The sequence below is a fragment of the Girardinichthys multiradiatus genome, chromosome 22, assembly GCF_021462225.1.
Source record: "Girardinichthys multiradiatus isolate DD_20200921_A chromosome 22, DD_fGirMul_XY1, whole genome shotgun sequence".
Classification (NCBI taxonomy): Eukaryota; Metazoa; Chordata; class Actinopteri; order Cyprinodontiformes; family Goodeidae; genus Girardinichthys; species Girardinichthys multiradiatus.
The window spans coordinates 14,671,768-14,697,511 of record NC_061814.1 but is presented as its reverse complement, the minus strand read 5'-3'; the positions used below and the strand labels follow the sequence as shown (position 1 = coordinate 14,697,511).

The following is a 25,744-nucleotide window of genomic DNA, read 5'->3' as shown; positions in this document are numbered from 1 at the left end:
AACAGCAGCAGAAGCGCCTGACCTGGGCTACAGAGAAGCAGCACTGGACTGTTGCTCAGTGGTCCAAAGTACTTTTTTCGGATGAAAGCAAATTCTGCATGTCATTCAGAAATCAAGGTGCCAGAGTCTGGAGGAAGACTGGGGAGAAGGAAATGCCAAAATGCCAGAAGTCCAGTGTCAAGTACCCACAGTCAGTGATGGTCTGGGGTGCCGTGTCAGCTGCTGGTGTTGGTCCACTGTGTTTTATCAAGGGCAGGGTCAATGCAGCTAGCTATCAGGAGATTTTGGAGCACTTCATGCTTCCATCTGCTGAAAAGCTTTATGGAGATGAAGATTTCATTTTTCAGCACGACCTGGCATCTGCTCACAGTGCCAAAACCACTGGTAAATGGTTTACTGACCATGGTATCACTGTGCTCAATTGGCCTGCCAACTCTCCTGACCTGAACCCCATAGAGAATCTGTGGGATATTGTGAAGAGAACGTTGAGAGACTCAAGACCCAACACTCTGGATGAGCTAAAGGCCGCTATCGAAGCATCCTGGGCCTCCATAAGACCTCAGCAGTGCCACAGGCTGATTGCCTCCATGCCACGCCGCATTGAAGCAGTCATTTCTGCAAAAGGATTCCCGACCAAGTATTGAGTGCATAACTGTACATGATTATTTGAAGGTTGACGTTTTTTGTTTTAAAAACACTTTTCTTTTATTGGTCGGATGAAATATGCTAATTTTGTGAGATAGGAATTTTGGGTTTTCATGAGCTGTATGCCAAAATAATCCGTATTAAGACAATAAAAGACCTGAAATATTTCAGTTAGTGTGCAATGAATCTAAAATATATGAATGTTAAATTTTCATCATTACATTATGGAAAATAATGAACTTTATCACAATATGCTAATATTTTGAGAAGGATCTGTATATTGCTTGTTTCAATTTGTTCTCTAAACCCACAGTATATTGCTCCATATTTTAGGGATCTGTAGATTAGAGCAGTGAATGGTTTCTTTAACATCTGAAATCTATTGTGTCAGCATATAGGCTCGAGATTTTGATGGAAATAAACAGCTCTACTAGCAGGAACTACCATTGCTTGTAAAAACTAAGAATCCTGACTGGTTGAATAAACGGTAGCTAGACAGTTTCTTTAGGTTTTAAACAGAGCCATAGGTCATCTTCAATAGGACCAGCAGGGCTAAAAACAAGATGGCACTATAGACATATTTTCCAAAAAGTAAAACTGGTTTATTTAAGCTAAATATGTGAATGAAAACATAAGGCTTTACTGGTATTTTTTTTTTCCCGGAACAATTAAACTATCACAACATAAAAACAGGAGTGGCATACTATATATTTTCTTTAATAATATTCAGATGGGATACAGTGTTTGGCTGTATTAACATATCTGAAAAAAATAAAAATCACTGTAAAACAGCTGAAGCTGATGTGTCTGAGATTTCCTGCTCCGCATTTAAACTTGAGATAGAATTATAATTCACTCCTGAACATTTACAATTATAGTAAATCCCAGGTCCATGGTTGTATAGGCTGTAAGTCAGCACCTGCAACGGGACATTAATAATGGTGAAGACATCTTTAGCTAATATGGAAGATAATTATAATTTATCATATCATAAATATGAAAAGTAAAAATTTAAAGCTGAGAAACGTTAACGCTTTTCTGGAAACCTCAGTCACTATAAAAATGTCCAGACGGCGCCAAAGGAACGCCTTTAATAAAACATGATTAAACAATAGGAGTCACGTTTGACATTAGAAGCACTGATTCTATCCTCTCACACCGTCAGTTGCTGGTTTCATGACAATATCTATGCTTAAGTAACACTGAGGCTGTTTATAACAAATATAAAAAGATGAAATTACTTGTGGGTGCCACAGTACTAAAAGTTATTAACTTGAGCAAAAAAAGTATTCAAACCTCTTCAAAATGATGTTGGAGAATAATGTTCAAACAGTGCTACATTTGTAAAGGTTTCAGTATGTGTGTGTGTGGTGGAGGGAAATGTGGCCCAGGCGGCAGATTAGATACTAAACTGTTTAGAAAAGAGAGAGAAAACAGACTCCTACATGTTAAAGTAGACGGAAAGGTAAACAAAAGGTTATTCTTTTAGAGTGGGATACAAAACCGCTGAAACGGTGTGTCACTGAGCATCTGCTGCTTTACAAAAAGTAACGACATCAACATAAAACGTGTAAAAACAAAGACAAAAAAAAGCCTTTAAGAGTCCTGAGTTTATCAAAAATAAACAAAACTGACAGAAAGGTCAGAGTTTCATATCATAGCAATACAATAAAGTTCAAACAGGATTTGTCAGATTTGATCAGTCATACCAAATATCCTTTAAACATGTCAGCGGCTCTTGTTTTGCTGCAGAACTCATTCTGCAGCAGGTATAGAGTTTAAAATGAGTTGCTCGTCATTCAGAAACATTAGCACCATCCTGTAAAATGTAAAGCTTTGGAGTACATGATGACCTTAGGTTTTTTATTTTCCAGTGACGATGAAATAAATGAAAACATGTGGCAAGAAAAACGTAAATGTGATGAGTGAGGCTTTTTTTCTACCTAGGAAGAAACTTATGCAGGCTGATCTCAGGTCAGTTAAATGTAGATTTCCATACAGCATTAGACTGAACTTATATTTGGTTGAACTATTAAAAGCCTTTATGTGAGCTAAATGTATCAGTTGTGTAAGAAAGTACCTGGTTTAAAGGCACCGTGGCAGCTGCTGCTGAGAAAGTATCCTTCATCTCACTGCCTGCACCTACTTCCTACATCATTAGGAACGTACTTCCTAATCACAGCTGGATGAGTTGGTGGATCAACTTTGCAGAACTGCTTTAAGCTGCTTACATTTTGTGATGGAGATCCAGGTTCAGAATTATGGTGAGTCCTTCCAGGATTTTAGTTCAGAACATTTGAAATACAGCTGCCTGCAGAGGAACCCTTTAACAGCTACAATAGGACATCCTACAGAAACATGCACACTCATTGAGCCCCTGGTAAAGATGCTTAAAATTACTTCATCTTTAGTACAGCAGCATAATCTGAAGGTTACCATTTAAAAAACATCCAACCTTCAAATAAATTATATCTATTCAGTGGAGAAACATGTAACAATGGGAAATAACCGTGACCCCTGCTTTGTACGTAGAAACTACGCCAGCATTAATTCACTTTATATGTTTTTAAAGTTGATCAGACAGTTTTGAAACTTTAAATTAGGATCTGACGACCTTCTGTTTCTCTAGGCTAAAATATGACATGGCAAAGAGCTTCTTTTCTTTCAGGCGCTCCTCAAAATAGGAAAGACAAGAGAACATGCCATCAAAGACAGACAGATATATGTTGACCTTCACGAGTCAGGAAAGACTATAAGAAAATAAACGTGCCCATATCTACAGTCAGAGCAACACTTAAAACAACTGGACCTGTCGACGAGCCTGGATGGTGACACGATACACAGCGAGCAGGAGGGTATGAACAAGTAAAGCCCCAGATCTCATTGTTACAGAACCGCAGCAAAGACGGACAAGTCACTAATCCTCCAGACAGAATAGATGTCATCTACATGCCAGTAAGTTGTTTAGGTGGCATTACAAGATGTTCCACAATCAGGTGAAGATGTAGAGGTTTACTAAACAGTAGAGATTTTAACAGGATCCCACAAACCGGTGTATCTGGCATAAAACAAAGGAAGAACGTGTGGGAAAGCACCTCACGTCCAAAACATAAGGTCCAAATAACACAGGAATGATTCACCAGAGACCAAATTAACCTCCTCCTGTCAACATCTGAGTCCCAAGAACCTAAACCCAACAGAAAGCCGGTGGGACAGCTGAAGAGAGGAGACGGGGGATTTCTTTCTCACTGAATAAACCTTATCTAATTAAAAGGTTGCATTTCTCTAAAATGTGCTACTGCACTGGAGGATTTTGTACACATTTTTACCAGGGATTCAGATTGTAATATTCTACAGTGATAGAAAACCTTTGAGCCCAAGTCTGTCCAGGATTCACTAGGGTGGGATTGTGAACAGACGGGAAGTTTAACAGAAGCCGTCTTCGTTAGAAAATATTCTGTCTCAGTGAAAGGGGAGGCAGGCTATAATATCAACCCTGATGTTTCTCACGTCCTAAACAAGTAACCGAAAGTTATTTACCTCAAAACAATTGAAGAGCTATAGAAAAATGATTATTTTAAACTCATTAACAAAGTCCAGTCAGAAAATTTTCAAGAAATTATTGAAAATAAAAAAGATTTTCTTCTGCATCCATATACCAAGCAGTTTATAGTTTTTTTCTGATCCAGAGGTGTCTTTTACACAGTAATAGGGTGACAAGGAAACGCTGGTACAATCTGCATGTGGTTTGTAAATGACAGAGGAGAAACCGTTTGAGTTTTCAATGGAATCAAGAGCTTATTTCTTCAGCAAGACCCGTTCAGCAGGTCCAGACTGGGACAGAGATTGTCCTGATGCTCTCACACAGAGCAGGTATCAGTGCCTGAATCAACTTTTGGCTGTGGCTGCTGCAGGTTCTGTGACCTCGCTTTCTCTTTCAAAAAAAAAGAAGAGTAAAGGCCCAGGTTTCCCAGCAGATCTAGCTGGTTCTACCTGCGGGGCTGAGGGCGACAGTGTCGAGGCAAAGAGGAGGAGGGGCTGGAGGAGGTTGAAGGTGAGCAGGGTGACATGGAGGCCAGGGAGGCTGTGGCAGCGGCGTCCTCCGCCTCCTCTAGCTCTCCGCTCCCTCCGTGGAGCTCCTGGCTCACGCTGGACTGTAAGGCAGCAGGGGTCAACCATTCTTTGGGCAGGCAGCTCTGGAGGAATGGCACGCAGGAGCTGAAGTAGGCCAGGCGGTTGACCCAACGAGGGATCTCCCTGCCACACAGGATCTGAGCAGGAAAGCAGGTTAAAAAAAAAAGAAGAGAAATTTAGGGAATACTCTACAAGAAAAACAAATACTGATTTAATGTTGGCATCATCATCACAGTACAATTTTAAACATGTACAGCCTTTTTGAAACAGGTATGAATGTGGTGCCTTTTGCAAATAGAACTAAATAAATACTTAAGCGCTACCAGGCCCCACTAACAGAAACTCTCTCTAATGCAAATGGACCGAATTTATACACTGCTGAAAAAATAAAGGGAACACTTAAACAACACAATATAACTCCAAGTAAATCAAACTTCTGTGAAATCAAACTGTCCACTTAGGAAGCAGCACTGATTGACCATCAATTTCACATCCTGTTGTTCAAATGAAATAGACAACAGGGGGGAATCTTTGGTGATTATCAAGACACTCAATAAAGGAGTGGTTCTGCAGGTGGGGACCACAGACCACTTCTCAGTACTGATGCTTTCTGACTGATGTTTTAGTCACTTTTGAATGTTGGTGGTGCTTTCACACTCGTGGTAGCATGAGACGGACTCTACAACCCACACAAGTGGTTCAGGTAGTGCAGCTCATCCAGGATGGCACATCATTGCAAGCTGTGGCAAGAAGGTTTGCTGTGTCTGTCAGCGTAGTGTCCAGAGCCTGGAGGCTCTACCAGGAGACAGACCAGTAAACCAGGAGACGTGGAGGAGGCCGTAGGAGGGCAACAACCCAGCAGCAGGACCACTACCTCCACCTTTGTGCAAGGAGGAACAGGAGGAGCACTGCCAGAGCCCTGCAAAATGACCTCCAGGCCACAAATGTGCATGTGTCTGCACAAACGGTTAGAAACTGACTCCATGAGGATGGTATGAGGGCCTGATGTCCACAAATGGGGGTTGTGCTCACAGCCCAACACCGTGCAGGACGCTTGGCATTTGCTAGAGAACACCAGGATTGGCAAATTCGCCACTGGCGCCCTGTACTCTTCCCAGATGAAAGCAGGTTCACACTGAACACATGTGACAGACGTGACAGAGTCTGGAGACACCGTGGAGAGCGATCTACTGCCTGCAACATCCTTCAGCATGACCGGTTTGGCAGTGGGTCAGTAATGGTGTAGGGTGGCATTTCTTTGGAGGGCCGCACGGCCCTCCATGTGCTCACCAGAGGTAGCCTGACTGCCATTAGGTACCAAGATGAGATCCTCAGATTTCTTGTAAGATCATATGCTGGTGCGGTTGGACCTGGGTTCCTCCTAATGCAGGACGATGCTAGACCTCATGTGGCTGGAGTGTGTCAGCAGTTCCTGCAAGATGAAGACATTGAAGCTATGGACTGGCCCGCCCGTTCCCCAGACCTGAATCCAATTGAGCACATCTGGAACATCATGTCTCGCTCCATCCACCAACGTCACGTTGCACCACAGACTGTCCAGGAGTTGGCTTTAGTCCAGGTCTGGGAGGAGATCCCTCAGGAGACCATCCACCATCTCATCAGGAGCATGACCAGGCGTTGTAGGGAGGTCATACAGGTACATGGAGGCCACACACAATACTGAGCCTCATTTTGACTTGTTTTAAGGACATTACATCAAAGTTGGATCAGCCTCTAGTGTGTTTTTCCACTTTAATTTTGTGTGTGACTCCAAATCCAGGCCTCCATTGGTTAATAAATTTGATTTCCATGGATGATTTTTGTGTGATTTTGTTGTCAGAACATTCAACTTTGTACAGAACAAAGTATTCAATGAGAATATTTCATTCATTCAGATCTAGGATGTGTTATTTGAGTGTTTCCTTTATTTTTTTGAGCAGTGTATTTTAGCCCAACAGGGACAAATGTGTATATTTTTCTCCATTTTCTTTCCTGTTGTGCACTACTCTATGGCAGGTGCTGCAGCTTGGCTCTGACATCCTACCTCAGTATAAACAGGAGACCCCCAAAACACCTCCTCACATCATCCTGCACTACTGCCTCTTCAAGACCACATAAATTTGATTTCCAGTGATGATTTTTGTGTGATTTTGTTGTCAGTACATTCAACTTTGTACAGAACAAAGTATTGAATGAGAATATTTCATTCATTCATTTATTCATTATTTGATTATTCCCTTTATTTTTTTGAGCAGTGTATATTTCTAGTCATACCGACCACTCCAGAACTTTACACTCATCCAGTTGCACTCTCAAGGGCACACACATTCACACACTGAGATGTAGATAGGTAGGCAACTTGGGGTTAGATGCCATGCCCAGGGACACATCGACATGTGACAGTAGGAAGCTGGAATTGATCCTGCAACTTTCAAATTGCCAGACGACTACTCTTCCTACTGCGGCACCAGAACATGCAGTCGAGTTTACATAACATAGACTGAGCTATGCAATTATCGGCGAGGGGTTGATTCAGCATTTTCAGCAGATAACAGGGAGGCGACGTGAATTAAAGCAAAGTTCAACCCCGTCCATCACGGAACAAAGCTAAATCTGGAAAAGTTAACAGGCTTTGGGAAATCCCAGGTTTAAAAGGTAAGCATCTATATCTTTGGGGAAACACACGGAGGCTGCTGCTTTGATGCTAGCTGTGCTCACCATTAAAATCACTTTTATGTAACACTAAAGATGCAACGTGAACTGCTCAAATCATTTTTTCTTTATAAAATATTAAAAGCTTTCGGGACAGTGGGAAACAATAGTTTGAGTAGGTTTGTTTAATTTGTGTATAGCAGACAAACGGAACTTTCAAAGGACGACATCAATTATGATCAACTCAAACTTCTGACTCTTTTCTTTCTTCACCATTACTCGACGTCCCCACTACTCTCCATGAGCGTTAGCATCTCAACTAAAGATATTTATTGGATGCAGTTAGCATCCGTCCAGCTGCAGAGCATGAATGCCTGACGCCTGAAATCTAATATCTCACCAAATATTGCATCCAAGCAGCCCTTTGCGATTGTGCAGCTCTCCTTTCTGAGTATGATAATCACTCAGCTTTATCAGCGCCATGGCATCATTACGACCCAATCGGCTTCCAAGAAACTCAGCGTTTTCCTGCTTAAACAGGATATTTTCCACCTATTTTTAGGGCACTGACAGCAGCTGCTGATAGGTGCAGATGGACCATTTTTCATAATAAGTTTCAGCAATATAAAACAAGATTAGTTTTTGTCATATTATCAATCTGTTTTGCTGTGTGTTGAGGTGGAGGCAAGAAGGTTACTTGTCACATAACATGTTTTGGCAAGAAGAGAAAGCAACGCTTACAAGCCGTCATATGACGACAATATAGATGATGTCATGGCTCCATAAGCTCCCCCCCTTTCAGAAATATCCCCTGATTTACCCACACCCTCGGCTTGCTCATGACAGATATGATGACCTTTTACAGCCGGCACCAAGACAGATTTATGTTATGAAGGAGACAAAGAAAAAGGAAAAGAGAGTGGGGATGTTTTTTAAGCATTCTGAGGGGCTACAACAGACTATTACTATCTATTTTACTCCCTTTTTAAACTTTGAAGTGTCTGTTTCCCTATATATACTTCTCAACATAATTTTTGTCAAACACTACATATTTAGCTTGGTAAATAAATGTGACTTACCAGCCGCTGTGGCTTGTACCCTGTCTAATCCAGTCAATCTTTTCCGCTTTGTTACTGCAGATAAAACTGTTTCATCTTGCCGATGAACTTGTTCTATCTTGATCTGAGCACACGACTGCTATGGTATATTAAGGAAGTATAAGACGACAAACCGAAGCCAAGACGTGTACAAGGATAAACGTCGACAACTAAATGAAAGGTTTCCCTCTCTACCTGAGAACACTAACTTTTAAATGTGCTTCATGTCCTGGAATTATATTCTTCCATATCTCTACTATGTCAAAAAATAAATAAATGCACAAAGATGTGACCAGATCATAGACTCGTATAACAAGATGAATGATAACAGTGACGCAGCACAGGCTTGTTTGTGAATAAAAGATGACAGACCAATATTATCTCTGGAGGAGTAATTATTACGCTTCATCTGATCTTCTCTCTCTATACAATCTTCCACTGTATAGCACTGAGAGTTAAATCCTGAGGGAAACTGTGCTTCTCCCCTGTTTTGTTAAACATTCTCATTATAATGGTCCTCAGTTTTGTGTTTCACACATTGTGAATGCTTAAAGTCTAAGCTGTCATTTCCTGAGAGGATTTCTCTGTGCGGTATTTAATTCAATTCAATTCAGTTTTATTTATATAGCGCCAATTCACAACACATGTTGTCTCAAGGCACTTCACAACAGTCAGGTACATACATTCTAATTAATCTTAACAGTTGAACAGTGCAGTCAGAGTTAGTTATTTATTCAAATTGGATAAAAAGTTTTTCTGTTTAAGGAAACCCAGCAGATTGCATCCAGTCAGTGACTTGCAGCATTAGACTGAACTTATATGGTGTTGACTTTGCAGCAATCCCTCATACTGAGCATGCATGTGGCGACAGTGGAGAGGAAAAACTCCCTTTTAACAGGAAGAAACCTCCAGCAGAACCAGGCTCAGTGTGAGCGGCCAAAAGCTGAAATAACAGCAAATAATGCAAAATTGGAGAGTATGAGAATGTAGTGGAGAGAGTGAAAGTGGTCATTATGTCATCCAGCAGCCTAAGCCTATAGCAGCATAACTACAGAGATAGCTCAGGATAAACTAAGCCACTGTAACTATAAGCTTTATCAAAAAGGAAAGTTTTAAGCCTAGTCTTAAAAGTAGACAGGGTGTCTGCCTCACGGACTAAAACTGGGAGCTGGTACCACAGGAGAGGAGCCTGATAACTAAAGGATCTGCCTCCCATTCTACTTCTAGAGACTCTAGGAACCACCAGTAAACCTGCAGTCTGAGAACGAAGTGCCCTGTTAGGAACATATGGAACAATCAGATCTCTGATGTATGATGGAGCTAAATCATTAAGGGCTTTATATGTGAGGAGGATAATTTTAAATTCTATTCTGGATTTAACAGAGAGCCAATGAATGGAAGCTAAAATAGGAGAAATATGATCTCTCTTTTTAATTTTCATCAGAACTCTTGCTGCAGCATTCTGAATCAGCTGAAGGCTTTTAACTGCATATTGTGGACATCCTGATAGTAAAGAATTACAATAGTCCAGCCTTGAAGTAACAAATGCATGGACTAGTTTTTCAGTGTCACTCCTGGATAGGATATTTCTAATGTGGGCAATGTTCCGGAGGTGAAAGAAGGAAATCCTAGAAACCTATTTAATATGGGATTTAAATGACATGTCCTGGTCAAAAATAACACCAAGGTTTTTTACTTTATTATCAGAGGTCAATTTAATGCCATCCAGGTTAAGTGAATGACTAAGCAGTTTCTTTTTTAAAGACTCCGGTCCAAAGACGACAACTTCTGTTTTGTCTGAATTTAGAAGCAAAAAACTTTACGTCATCCAAGTTTTTATATCTTCAAGACATGCTTGTAGTCTATCTAACTGATTGGGTTCATCAGGATTTATGGATAAGTAAAGACGAGTGTCATCAGCGTAACAGTGAAAATTTATCTCATGCTGCCTAATAATTTGACCTATTGGAAGCATATATACAGGTCCTTCTCAAAATATTAGCATATTGTGATAAAGTTCATTATTTTCCATAATGTCATGATGAAAATTTAACATTCATATATTTTAGATTCATTGCACACTAACTGAAATATTTCAGGTCTTTTATTGTCTTAATACAGATGATTTTGGCATACAGCTCATGAAAACCCAAAATTCCTATCTCACAAAATTAGCATATTTCATCTGACCAATAAAAGAAAAGTGTTTTTAATACAAAAAACGTCAACCTTCAAATAATCATGTACAGTTATGCACTCAATACTTGGTCGGGAATCCTTTTGCAGAAATGACTGCTTCAATGCGGCGTGGCATGGAGGCAATCAGCCTGTGGCACTGCTGAGGTCTTATGGAGGCCCAGGATGCTTCGATAGCGGCCTTTAGCTCATCCAGAGTGTTGGGTCTTGAGTCTCTCAACGTTCTCTTCGCAATATCCCACAGATTCTCTATGGGGTTCAGGTCAGGAGAGTTGGCAGGCCAATTGAGCACAGTGATACCATGGTCAGTAAACCATCTACCAGTGGTTTTGGCACTGTGAGCAGGTGCCAGGTCGTGCTGAAAAATGAAATCTTCATCTCCATAAAGCTTTTCAGCAGATGGAAGCATGAAGTGCTCCAAAATCTCCTGATAGCTAGCTGCATTGATCCTGCCCTTGATAAAACACAGTGGACCAACACCAGTAGCTGACACGGCACCCCAGACCATCACTGACTGTGGGTACTTGACACTGGACTTCTGGCATTTTGGCATTTCCTTCTCCCCAGTCTTCCTCCAGACTCTGGCACCTTGATTTCCGAATGACTTGCAGAATTAGCTTTCATCTGAAAAAAGTACTTTGGACCACTGAGCAACAGTCCAGTGCTGCTTCTCTGTAGCCCAGGTCAGGCGCTTCTGCCGCTGTTTCTGGTTCAAAAGTGGCTTGACCTGGGGAATGCGGCACCTGTAGCCCATTTCCTGCACACACCTGTGAACGGTGGCTCTGGATGTTTCTACTCCAGACTCAGTCCACTGCTTCCGCAGGTCCCCCAAGGTCTGGAATCGGCCCTTCTCCACAATCTTCCTCAGGGTCCGGTCACCTCTTCTCGTTGTGCAGCGTTTTCTGCCACACTTTTTCCTTCCCACAGACTTCCCACTGAGGTGCCTTGATACAGCACTGTGGGAACAGCCTATTCGTTCAGAAATTTCTTTCTGTGTCTTACCCTCTTGCTTGAGGGTGTCAATAGTGGCCTTCTGGACAGCAGTCAGGTCGGCAGTCTTACCCATGATTGGGGTTTTGAGTGATGAACCAGGCTGGGAGTTTTAAAGGCCTCAGGAATCTTTTGCAGGTGTTTAGAGTTAACTCGTTGATTCAGATGATTAGGTTCATAGCTCGTTTAGAGACCCTTTTAATGATATGCTAATTTTGTGAGATAGGAATTTTGGGTTTTCATGAGCTGTATGCCAAAATCATCCGTATTAAGACAATAAAAGACCTAAAATATTTCAGTTAGTGCGCAATAAATCTAAAATGTATGAATGTTAAATTTTCATCATGACATTATGAAAAATAATTAACTTTATCACAATATGCTAATATTTTGAGAAGGACCTGTATATAGTAAAGAGAATTTACAGCACATATGTGCTTCATGGGTGTGTGAGTGTTTGCCAGCTGGCTCTGCATGTTCAGGCTTGTATCAGTAAGCTCTAGTTGCTAACTGTAAGACTCCCTGCTCATTAGTCACTCCAGCATAAGCTGATTGGACACACACACACACACACACACACACACACACACACACACACACACACACTCAGTCATACTCACTGCTACCCAGAGCAAAATGAAGGCACAAGCTGGTTCCAGAAATGAGATATGTAGCAATAATCTGTCAGTTTAACAGCATCCAGTACTTTTTCCAATGGAGTCACCATGATGTGATATTTTCCATGGCTCAACCTGATGTCAGTTTTAGGCTGTTTACAATGAAAGGTCAATGTGATGCAAGCTTGTGGTTATTTTTTCGTTCTCCACCTCTGAAAGTGCTGAGGAAAAGTGGTTGCAGTTCTTGTGCATGAGGTGGTAGGCGTTGCCCTTGTACTCCTTGCCCATCTCCTCCACGATCCGCTCCACATCCTCCTCTGTGAAGTCTGTGCTACCCAGGACTATGGCTTCTCTACAGAGACAGAGGGCAAGAGGAAATCCGTGTCATGTATCAACGAGTACGAGCTCAAATAATCCAGGTACAATCTAAATGAAGAATGACTCACTTAAACCTTTTTGTAACGTTCAGATTTTCATTAGTATTTTATTCCATTTTTCCAGATGCACCGACCAGTCTCTTCCAGGCTGAAAATATTAACAGTTTTCTTTGAGATTTGACCTGCTGGTTTTCATTTGAACTGATTCTGATTTTGTTTCCCTAAGGACTATAACATAGAAGAGAAAAAATGAGCAGCAGGTTATTTGATTGAGGCAGTAGTTTTAAATCAAACTGAATGAAGGCATTAGAAGACTATCGCCATTTATGTAAAACTATACGTCCCTAACTTTCATGGTTTTACTAAACGGAACAATAAAGTGCATCAAAATACATCCTGTGGGTTGATGCGTTTATAGACTAAAAATATTGCGACTTTAGTTTTGATGCATTTAATGAATAGAAAAATCTGATTTTTCAGTATTTGACCTGCTGATCACCAGTCAGAGCTGTTTGAGAGATATTTTACATTCCTGGTTCATTGATTGATTGATGCATCTCTAATTACAATATTTTATCTGTTCATAGTCATCTGCATGTTTCAACACTAAATTAGCATGCTAAAGACAAAATTTCAAATTTCTTTTTAAATGATTTCAAAATATAATTTTTTTAAATGACTCGTGGGTAATCCCCGCACTTTCTTCAAATTCGTTAGGAAATAAAAGAATGAAAATAGTTTAGTTAGTTGTAGTCTGAGAGCTCTGGTCTATCTGCCCATCTCTGACATCAGCCCATTGGTCCCAGATGATTCATACTTACAGCCTACCCCTCTGTGTGAGGACACCATGTAAGTGTGTGTGTGTGTGTGTGTGTGCAGGCAGATCAACTAGAGCAGAAGTAATACAGCAGCTCTGGATAACCAGAGGCTCCAACATATTGGACCGACTCATCCTCTGTTGTTTCTCAGACTTCAGTGCAACTGCAGAGGAAATCATTCAATATAAAACCCTTGGTTACAGCTAAAATGATAAAACCTTTGCTGAATTAAACTATTTCATAGCCTTTATGCTTGTTTTAATAAAACACAAATGAGTATGCATACGTTTTGCCTGTATTTCTCATTGCACTTTTGAAGATCAAAATGTGTAACATGGCACAAAGCACACGTTACAGGGTTACAGCTAGACATTAAAAGGACAATGAAGTCTTCCCTGCCGATTCTGATCTTGACTGATCCTGAAAAATGTGCTGCAGTTTTGGATGAAGGTAGTAGATTTAAATCCGCCATAAAAATCAAGCAATTTTAAAAATATTCCTCCTTCATGCACCAAAGATGTCCCTAATTTTTAGAGAAGTTGTTTTTCTGATGCAAAAAAGTAAATCAATTAATGATCAAACATAGAGGGAGTTCTTAATTTTAATGTATTTAATGAATATGAAAAAAATTTTATGTTTCCACATTTGACTTGACAATCACCGTTTAGAGCAGATTAATGGAAAATTAGCAAATTTCGATGTAGAACTGATTGCTGTGATTCTAGTGAAATGCAAAGGAAAATAGGTCACTGCTCTACTAAACATTTACAAAGTGAATTAGGGAAGCAAGTTAATCAACACATTAATACATAATATGAGAAAAAAACATACAAATCTGTTGGATTTCATGAGCTTGCTTCCAATAGGTGGCACTTTGGTCGAGTTTGCCTTCATGTACCCTCAAAGTAATGAAGAGGTTCAATTTCTTAAACAGACGGAACACCTTTTCTCTTTCCTGACCCAGCTTTTAAAACCCAGTACAATATCACACATAGCTTTGTTGCTGTTGACATTATTGTGCAGATGTAGGTTGATAAACTGAGGGGTTTTCTTGTCTGTCCTAGTCAAGGAGATCATTTTGTTGCCAGTCAAAGTGGACTAAATAACTATCCCCATAGGTGGTCCAGTTAAGTTAATTGACTAAGGCTACGTTCACACTGCAGGTCTTAATGCTCAATTCCGATTTTTTGGTGAAATCCGATTTGTTTTTGCGTGGTCGTTCACATTTCCAAATAAATGTGACTTGTAGTGATCTCCTGTGTGAACGCATTCATACAACTCAAGTATCCCGCATGCGCAGTAGACGATGCAAGACGTCGCATGTAACGAGCGTGCTTAGTGTTTGTGGAAGTAAATATGGATGGAAATGTTGGCCTGTATTCAGTGATTTTTAAGTTGTTGTCTAACCGGAGCCTGCATATTAACAACGCAGTATTTTTAAGAAAATCGAAAAGAAAGAACGTGTGGGTTCGGAGTTGAAGCCAGCAGTGGTGGGATAGTGATGTGAGCGGCTTTGATGATACGGACTTCATTCATAATTTTCGAATGACAAAGGCAACCTTTATGTGCACAGACACAGGTCGCATTTGAAAAGATCAGATATGTATCGGATTTAGGACCACATATTCAAGTGGCCTGGGTCGCATTTTAAAAAATCGGATCGTTCAGACTGTCATGAAAAGGTTGGATACAGGTCGCATACGGGCAAAAAAATTGGATTTGGGTCACTTCAAGCTGCAGTGTGAATGTAGCCTAACAAGAAAAGACTTCAGAGATGTGACCCAACCAATTTACTCAGCAAAAACCTTTTTCTGACATCCTGGTTGCATAATCCTTTTTGACTTTCATAAACTGCCAGAAAACATCTAATAGACACATCATAGAAAAAAAAAAAATAAAAAGCCTCCAGCTTACTTGAACTTAAAGGTTTCACCGAGTTCAGTTGCATCGCCAGGAGTGATCTCAAAGATCCCTGAGAATGGGTACGGATGTCCACCATAGGCAAACTCTAAACACACGAACATTTTCATTTAAGCATAACAGAAAGTAGAAAGAAAGGCATTCATTAACCAATACATTTTTAAAAATGTCTGAAAGAAAAATCAATGTGTTTTGTGTGTGAATCATATTTTCTGAGCCTTAAAAGAGCATCTTCATTGAAACATCATCCAAAGAAAGACTGCATCGTCGTTCATAATCTCTGGGCAACCTCACCTCTTCCATAGATCTCGATCCCTGAGTGAAAGACTCCAATGCCCAGAGAGCTTGTGAACTCATTGATCCAGTACTGAAGGCAGAAGAAGAAGATTAAGTCATGGTCTGCATTTCATATTGAATATATTGACAGGAACAAACAGTGATCCTTTTGGTCCTATCCCCAAGGTTTCTGGTCCATTCAACCTTTTACTCAAAAATCTTGAGGAAAACCAACTGATTAAAAAAATATGGGGAAACAGCAGTAAACCACTGAACTATATTTCAGCTGGCAACGTTTACTATAAATTAAGTTATCTAACGTATATAAAGTCACTGAAGAATGCATTTTAAAACAGCTTCAAACTCAAGCCCATAAGGACAATCTTCACAGGAAGCACATCTCTAGCGTGTGCGGTCCTTGACTCCCTACCTTTCCAGAAGATCAAATCCCATCGGCTATTCTTCTAACTTGTCCCACTCATCTACATGAATAAAATCAAACCTCATTGATTTCATCTCCTGCCAACATTTTTCTCAGTTTTATTTTTTGAGAAGAATGTTGATCATTTTTGTCATTTTTCTAGTCATACTGCACGAGTTTGCTTTTTGTTTTTTTTTACTAAATATAAAATGACCATAGGAAATCAACTGATTAATATTGCTAACGCTGACACTGCGATGATGAAATATTTGCAATATATCCTGCAGCCCTACAAAAAACAATTTGCAAAATAAATTTGGTAAATCCAAAATCTTTTTCATCACTAAAACAATAAATATATATATATATATATATATGTATATATATATATATATATATATATAAAAACAAAACAGTATGCACCTTTGATCCTGCCAGCCTCTGATAAGATCTTCAATGCAATCCCACCACAGATGGCAGCTGAAGATATAAACAACCATGATGCAATGCAAACTGTTCGCCATCTCTACATACTTTTATTAATCTGGACCATTTTGTAGTACCAGGTTTATTTTCCTGTTCTGAGCACAGGAGACTCTCAGTCTGTGTTCTTATGACGACATAAATTAGACTTCATAAACAGCTGCTGTTCACACATGTTGGAAATGACATTTTTTAGTCCCAAACAGGAACACATGCTGCCCTATCTGTCATCCTGTCACCTGCGTTTTTAAGATGTTTTTTCAGCACTAGTGGCCTACATTTTTATTTTTTGACAGTAGGCAGACAGGAAAGAGGGGGAGACATTCGGCAAATGTCGCCGGGTCCGGGACTGGAACCCGGGACGGCCGCTTCGAGGACTGGTGCCTCCGTATATGGTCGCGCGCTTAACCCCTACACCATCAGCGCCGCGCCCTGCCACCTGCCTTTTTAAGCTACATGTCGGCACAATAATGCGCGTAGGTAAATATAGTGCATGAGTACACCAGCTTTTCCGCTACCATACGTTTTAGGTATTCCAATAATCTTGCATGTATTGGTTCTTGTACTTTAAATCAGTTCCAAGTTTCCAGCAAACAATCATTTGTCATTTATTTTGCAGGATTTGTGTTCAGCTGCTTTAAACTCGTCTGCATAGAGAGCACGACTGCAGAGATGATGTCTTCCAACTAAATGTATCACAATATGCAGAGGAAAACTAAAACAAAGAGGAACAATCAAAACTAAAATAGCACCATGCCTCAGGTTGTAAAGTCTATCATTGCGACCGGCAGTGGTTCGATGTCACACAGTACTTCGATAATCAGCTGATTGTAATTTGATACAGAATTGTTTTAGCATCTGTTCCTTGATTTTTTTCCCCCTTCTGGGCAACCCAAAAATAAAAGCAATCTTTGTCAAGCTTGTGGTCAACCGCTCAAGAAGAGACTATGATTTGCCTTTCAGAAACTTGCAGAGTTTTAAACAAAAGACCAAGAGTCCAACAGGTTTTAATGGTAAAGTGATCTATTGACAGAAATAGAATACTATCTATGTAATTGGTTTCTTTGTAGTTACTCGTCTAAAGCTGAATAAATAAACATTTAAGTACTGCAGGTGCTACTCTGATGTGTCATGGTGGCGAAAAGGCCACCAAAAGGCGAAAAATGTGAAGCTCACGCTGGTACAGTCCATCTAAAATCCAACCCTCATTTATGATCATGAGATATGTGTCATAGCTGAAAATGTAAGATCCTAGATACAAGCAACTGAAACAAACTTCTTCAACTGGGTGCCGAGGTTCAGTCTTAGAGATTGGGAGAACAGCATCCATCATGACAGGTAGAGTTGGTTCTGGCATCTGATCAAGAGATTTTATATATATATATATATATATATATATATATATATATATATATATATATACACACATGAACCCTTATATTCCATATACAATTGTTCCCCCTAGCTCAGATTATAACAAACAACAAGATAAGTTACCGATAACTACGCAGATGACACACAGCTCTACATTACAATGTCACCAGGTAACTATGAACCTATTCAGGTGTTAGATAGATGGATAGAACAAATCAATACGTGGATGTGCCATCATTTTTCTTTAGCTTAATAAAAACAAACTGAAGTAATTATTTTTGGACCAAAGGAGGAGCGATCAAGAGTCAGCACACAGCTTCAGTTACTACAGCTAGAAGCCACAGACCCACCCCAAAGTCTGGCTGTAGTGATGGACTCAGGCACGAAACTTTAGAGGCACATAAAGACAATCATTAAGACGGCCTTTGATCACCTGAAGAACATTTCCAGAATTAAAGGACTAATGGCCCAGCAGGATCTCGAAAAACTTATCCATGCTTTTATCCTTAGTCAAATTGATTGCAGCAGTGTCACAGTTCTATCTAAAAAATCTATCACACAGCTGCAGCTGATCCAGTGCGCTGCTGTCTGCATTCTCACTAAAACTAAGAAAGTAGAGCACATCACCCCAAAGTCCTTACAATGGTTCCCTGTATCTCAGAGAATATGCTTTAAAATACTTCTGTTAGTTTATAAATTACTGAATGGCTTGGTACCAAAGTACATGAAAGATTTATTACTATTGTATCAACCTTCTAGACCATTCAGGTCTTCTGGTTCAGGACTACTTTACATCCCCAGAACCAGATCCTAACATGGAGAAGCAGCATTCAGTTCTTATGCTGCCCTAATCCAGAACAAACTTCCAGAAAACTGCAAAACAGCTGAATCCTCGAATTCTTCTAAATCGAGGTTAAAAACCCATTTGTTTAGAGTTGCTTTTGTAAACTGTGAACTAAAACATATTGATAAATGTTTCTACTGAGCATAAAGGTTAATCAAGATTTTCCACCTTGGAACAGATAGTGTAAAGAACCTCGCTGTCCACAGTGAGAAGCAGTTACCTGTAAAAGACCGTTTTAAAGGAAAATTCCAACTTTTCTTTACTTTTCTTAATCATTCCACTGCAATGTACTTTTTTAAATGTTTCCGGGATCATGTAAAGCACTTTGAACTGTCTTGTTGCTAAATGCGAAACAAATAAACCTGCTTGAATGAACTGGGGTCCTCAGAATGAGCTGGAGAATGTCACTGGCGAGAAGCACCTCTGGGTCTCCCTCCTGGATGTGATATCTCCATCAATGAATGAATAAATGAACGAACGAACAAACTAAAGAACATCATTTTGTTAAAGGACATCATTTTGTTTTTTCATATATTTCAAGGCTTGTTTGATAAAAACTCCACAACATACCAGAAATCATCTCAACCATGTGATCTACAGTACATGGTGTTTCTGATGTACACAAAATACCCAACTCACGTTCCAGAGTTAAATCCAGAGAATTTAATGGGAGCAAATGGAAGAAGTTGTATATTGTTGTCACTTGTTGGAAATGTGTATCTATGAGCATTTCCCTTTAAAATAAAGTGTCAATAATACAGTATGGGGCTGCAAAGAAAAAAGCCAATGTACAACTTATCCCTTCTAATCTATCGCAGCAACCATAACTGGTAAACATATGTTTTAAATTTCAAAATACACCTAGAACAGATTTTGTTTCTACTCTCTTTCTGCAATGATCTCGGTTTGTTAATTTATCTCATCAGACAGCACAAAAGAAGAGGAATCTTGGTCACAGCACACTTAATGTCATGCAGAAAAGGATCTGCAGCCAACACACGTAACTCAACCTCCTCAGTTGCATTACACACTTAAACCCAATATCCCAGTGTGTCTTCTCTTTGACAGAACAGTGAGAAAGCATGTTAGATACTCTACTTGTCTGTCTGACAGTCTGGCAGGCAGACAGGTGGTGTAAAGATAATGCTCTCTCATTAGAGTGCTGTACTAAAGCACTCAGAGCTGGCTAGAAAATCCACTTAGTGGAGACAGGAGCAGGACGGTGGGGAGGGCCCAACAGGATGGGAAACATGGAAGAAGAGAGAGTGGGTGGGGGGCCTGTACGTGCGCCTGCACAGAACATTCCTGACAATCACGTGAGTCTATTGATCCACAAATGGAAAGATGACTTTTCATCAGTCTTCTTTTTTCAGGTACTGACAACGTTACGCACAGAGAAGGAAACCAGTAAGATTTCAAACCTCAAATCTTCTAGAAGTGCGTGGAGATAAATAATCGGATGCACCAAACAATAAGCCTGAGACTGGAATCAACCAAATTTCCCTCAGATCTAATCTGTCATCAGCAGGTCAACACTTGAAAAGTAAGATTGTTGTCTAATGTGTTTTTATCATTGTTTTCTGATCTAATTTATTAGGTGAATCCAAACTAAGAACTCCAACCAACCCTGGGTCTAAGAGCACGTAACAGCATGTAATTTCACACATTTATTTTAAGTTTATCAGAGATCAGATACAGGTTAAGGACATTTCCTTAGATGCATAGAGAAAATAATCTTGTAATTAATACATTTTCTATTGGATTTAAACTTGCATCTCTATGAAATAAACTGCAGTTTATTGTTTCTCTTCTATGTGTTAAATATCTTGGAACAACAAAAAATATGAAAATCCTAATCGGTTAAAATTGGAATTTGCTGAATTTAATTAATTCCAGCCAGGAAAACGTGGGATTGGTACATCTCTACATATTGCCTTGCAACACACAAATGAATCAGGTACTTTGTGACTGTTGTGGCCCTCAGGACATTCTAAAAGATGATGATATTTTTTACTTGAGTGTGAAATACCCACAGTGTGACCCAAGGGTTAAGTAGGTATAAGAACAAATGACTGCAGTAAAACACACAAGCTGAAACTGTGTAGGTATAGTCTCACGTAAATATCAACTTCCTGTGCAACGTCTGCATGAGCTATTCTCAGGGTGTCGTTGTAGCATTAATTTAATTACCCACCTTCACTTTTTACCAGCAAGACTGAAGTGAGTGTAGCAGTGCACAAACAGACCCACGCGTATAAGAACACACACAGGTCAGTGTCACAATTTGCAGAAGTATGTGCTCCAAGATAAAAAAAAACAACATTGGATCATTTACTGCAGGAAACAATGCTGAGAATTTCTCAATTTCTTTTTCTCTTGGCACAATAAAGAGAATACTTTTTTTGTGTGCTGTTACTTAGCTAAGCGGTCTAAACTTTGATTTGTCCCTACAAACAATTTCGACAATTGTTTGCGGTCGTATTAACAACATCTAATTGCCGTTTCCTCATTCATCTGGTCACCCAATTTGTACTAGAACCTGGAAAAATAAGTCCTCTTAGTTTAGTAATATAAAATACTAAAATCCGTAATAAGAGTTTGGTATTAAGAAACAGACAGGTCTGTGCAATCCTGCAAACAGTGAGTCAGTCTACAAAGAGTCAGCCAGAAAGTGATCTAACCAGTCATTGTGAAAACCCCTCATCCAGTACCTACTCGAACTGATCTGGAGAGCTCCAATAGCTGCTCATCGGCAGAGGAACACTTCCGGTTTTCCTACTTTGAATATGATATCTAAATTAGACCATGAGACAAAAGAGGAGACGCACGTTGACCTCAATTGATTTTCCTATGCATTTCAAATACTTAAAGAGAGGACTGTGTGTTGCAATGACACAATACGCCTAGCTAATGTACAAAACTGGAAAGGAAGAGGAACATGCTATGTGGGGTGAAACACCAATGGTGAATTACCCTGAACACACCGTCCCCAACTGTGAAACACAGTGGTGGTAGCATTATGCTGTGTGGATGCTTCAAGACCATGGACGTTTGTCAGAGATGATGGAAAGATGGATGGTTGAAAATACAGGGTCAGTGGTTGCAGAAGACCTGACACTGTGACAGAGGTCAACCTTCCAAACAGGACAACCCTAAAGATACAGCCACAACAGAAGGCTTAGAATAAAGCATATTTCTGAGTTAGAAGAACCCAGAAAAAGTCCAGATTTAATTCCTATTGACATGAACATGGATGTTCACAGCCACCCTTCATCCAGAGGTCCACCCGTCATCCAGTACCAACTAGAACTGAGTGACTGAGCTTAAAAAAATAATAATAGGCAAACATTTTAGTCTCTAGTTGTGCAAAGCTGGTAGAGACGTAGCCCAAATGAGTCAATACTTGGTTACACAAAATACTGACTCAGAGGGCAGGAATACAAATGCAAGCCACACCTCACATTTATACTTAGACAAAAACTATCATCTTTTTTCTTCCACTTCATATAAAGTAATAAAAAATAAAACACAGTGATGTTTGTGGATGTAACATGACAGAATGTGAGATCGAGAGGTAGAAATACTCTTGAAAGGTGCTCCGAGTTTCTGATGCTGCATCCTTTTCTGACAAGGTTTAGGGTTGTTGGTCCCCCTTAGCCTCATCTGAGATTCAACCCAATCAGGACTCGAAGGTTACGGTTAAGATCAAAGCACAGTCATGTCTTACAGTGGGTTAGTCAAAGCCCAGGCCTAAATCCAAGTAAGAATTTGATGCAAAAGTTGACCTTTTCTGTTCAAAGATGCCATCCATTCAATCTGACCTGATCCTGAGCTATTAAGTACAGAATGGCTAGAAAACGTCAGTCTCCAGATGTGCAAAGCAGGTAGACATAACCCAAAAGACTGGCGGCTGTAAACACAAAGCTAAAAGCTGTTATACATCTTACCTAATCAACTCAAATCTGATTGCTGAATATAAAACATTGATTGCCGTATCGTATCAGACCCCTTTTATTTAGATACATTTTATATTTCCTTGTAAAAGAGACACACCAGCTTCTGTTAGGGGCACGTTTTGCATGCCAAAGTATGTTGGTTTCACTGCAGTCAGCCACGGCAGTAAAATTGAAATGGAGATGAAAGCTTCTCAGACTTTACTGAGAAGAAACTTTTGTGGCCAGCAAGTCAGGCGAAAAACAATAGGAGGTGAAAGAGGGGGGAAGGAGAGAAGGCAGAAAGATGAAAGAAGTAGATGAGCTGGGCAAGAAAAGAGATGACAAGGAAAAGGTGGGGAGAGAGAAAAGAAAGAAAGGGAAGAAGGGCAGGAAAGAAGAAAAAGACTAATGGCTAGAAACTATTTCAACAATGTGTTAAAGGGGACATAGTTCTACTAGCTCTCAAAGAACAGTACAGCATGTGATCTCAGGGTTTTGATGAACAATTTAACAACGAATAATTTATAGGAATCCATATTTTTAGTCATTTAAGGAGTTGACTTTGACAGCATGTCAGAATAATCAAAGACATATGAAAAGGGGTTGAGATTTACCTGAATGCTAATTTTACATCTTACTGAGAAAACAGCAGTGGAGAAAGAGGGAAAAAACAAGAGGAAGTACGATGAGGAACAAATGTCTGGAGAAAATGTTTAGGAAGCTGCAGTTTTACAGTCATCATCATTCTTAAAGGCCTGTTCTTGATTTTATAGTTTCTCAAAGGCTGTTTTAGGTGCAATCTAGAGGTCACAGGGAATCCATAGTGATCAATAATTAATCAGCAGATCAATTAGTGAACCCCTAATCACTGACTCAGCCCTGCATGGCGACAACATTGTTGCTCAAATTCAACTTCCGTCTCGCTTTGCACCAAAAACACAACTGCACATTTTTTTTTTCAGGTAGAAACTCATGTCATTTTCCAGTTGTTTGACATTTACTTCTATTTCTTCCTGTTGAGGTCCTTAATGTACCGTCATCCTTAATCTGTCACGTAAAAAAATAACCAAAGAAGGGACTTCTTTAAACATGCCTTGGTTCGCCCGTGTTGCCCTTTTATTACAGCGACACCAGGATTCTGAAAACAAAGCTATCAGTTTTAAATCATCTTCATCATAGGGCTTCTCAGGGTCGAGTTTAAAAACTCAGCTATGCTTTGGTTGGACTGATTTAACATAGTAATAAAACTCAGGGGTAAAACTTCTATCTGAACAAAACAAAGTTCGAAGTTAAAACAAATGGCCAAATGTGCACTTTTATAATAAAATAACTGTATGATAGAAAAAATTGAATTTTATCAAGTCAGATAGGCTTTTCCCAGAGGAATAACTCACATATAGGCTGTAATGTATGTATGGGGGGGGGGGGGGTATGGGGCTAACTGGTTCCACTGGACCCGTCAAAATCAGTCTGCTTGGAAATCATTCTCTAATGTTGTGGTGGTTGAAGTGGTGGTTTCACACATCCTGGTGGGATATATTCATAGTTGATAATTAATGAAAACTCATCCCAGTCCACCCTGGTGCTCTTAATGAACCGCTTCCATAGGTTTTTGTTTGGTATTAAGGCCTATAAAAAGTAGTACATTGAACAAAATATCCTGATAGGGCAATAGTCTGTTCAGTGAAGTAATGTCTCCTATATAAATAAACTTACCTTACCTTACCTCAACAGAACAGCAGCAACAAAATAATAAAACATTAATAAACTGTGATGTTTTGTTTTCTAGAGGGTGAACTAACGCAAAGCCTTTACACGTTTAATTGTACCTAAATTTCAAAGTTTTGCCTTAAAAACATACATAAAACTACTGAAACGGTGTTTGCTTTTGGTGTGTCACTGCCCTCAACCCCTCGAGGCCACCCCTAACAAAACATTTCTGGAGCCGCCCCTGGTAGTTCTTTCAATGACTGCTGTAATTGTATCCTTTTTTCTTTTTGCTAACAAGATACTTCCCAAAGAACCATTAGCTGAAACGTTGAAAACAAACTGTTTGCAGGCATGCAAAAGTATTTCACTTTAATCCTTAACTTACCTTAAAAAAAAAAAAAAAAAACCTTTTCGGTTTTTATAGATGTAGCAGAAGCAAAGTAAGAAAACATTCTTGGTTTCCTTTTTTCTTACCATATCATAGACGTTCAGGATGATCGGCTCGTTTGCCATCACTGGCATTAGGATCTCGGCCCCCTTCGTCCCTTCTTCCCCGTGGCTTTTTCCTCTCCTTCCCTCTGTGCGAGATCCAAACTCTCGCCCTCCTTAAACTGTCCTGTAGCCGTCACTTTTATAAGTGGTTTTCAGTTTGAAAATTCAAATTCAAAACCCGGTCTGAAAATATTCCGAATATATTTCCTATCGTCCAACATCTGACTGGCTTTGTCCAGATCCCCGCTGAAGGGGGAGCAGCAGCAGCGGCAGCAGCGGCGGCGGACAGATGAGCCTCCTCAGTGTCAAAACGAAACGACTCGCTAAATCCGCTCGGCTACCAGCGTCGCAAAGATGGATATTTGTCCTCCATTAAAACTGGGAAAACGAGTTTCATCTTCCGAGTCCGCCTGTTCTAATAAACATCATACTTTCTAGATTTAAAAACGTAATTTTCTGTGAAAGAAAAAAAAAAAAAACTACGGCTACTGTGGCTAACTGTAGCAGTGGGTGGATTTGATTGTTCCTGCGCTCGATTAATCGACCTTATCACGGGCATTATGGGAGATGTAGTTCACAGGTGACGCGCAACTTTCAGATGTAGGCAGTTGACTTTGGAATGTGTCTTTTTTTCCACAGTGCCTTGAGACGACATTTGTGGTGAATTCGCACTATATAAATTGAAAATGAATTGAACTATACAAACAAATGTCTGCACCATTCAAAAAGCTTGCTCCATGCAGCAACCTAACCAATTTAAATA

At 39.9% G+C, this 25,744-nt stretch overlaps 1 protein-coding gene across 1 annotated transcript; it reads right to left on the bottom strand.

The window, feature by feature from the left end:
* Nucleotides 1-1,223: 1,223 nt before the first annotated feature.
* Nucleotides 1,224-25,651, bottom strand: desi2 (desumoylating isopeptidase 2). The gene is made up of 5 exons (XM_047351779.1): nucleotides 24,964-25,651; nucleotides 15,741-15,813; nucleotides 15,441-15,534; nucleotides 12,542-12,683; nucleotides 1,224-4,916 (listed from the first exon to the last, which is right to left on the bottom strand). Exons 1-5 carry the CDS (start codon nucleotides 25,009-25,011, stop codon nucleotides 4,635-4,637), a joined length of 639 nt encoding a protein of 212 aa, XP_047207735.1. The 5' UTR covers nucleotides 25,012-25,651; the 3' UTR covers nucleotides 1,224-4,634.
* Between the last annotated feature and the right edge of the window lie 93 nt (nucleotides 25,652-25,744).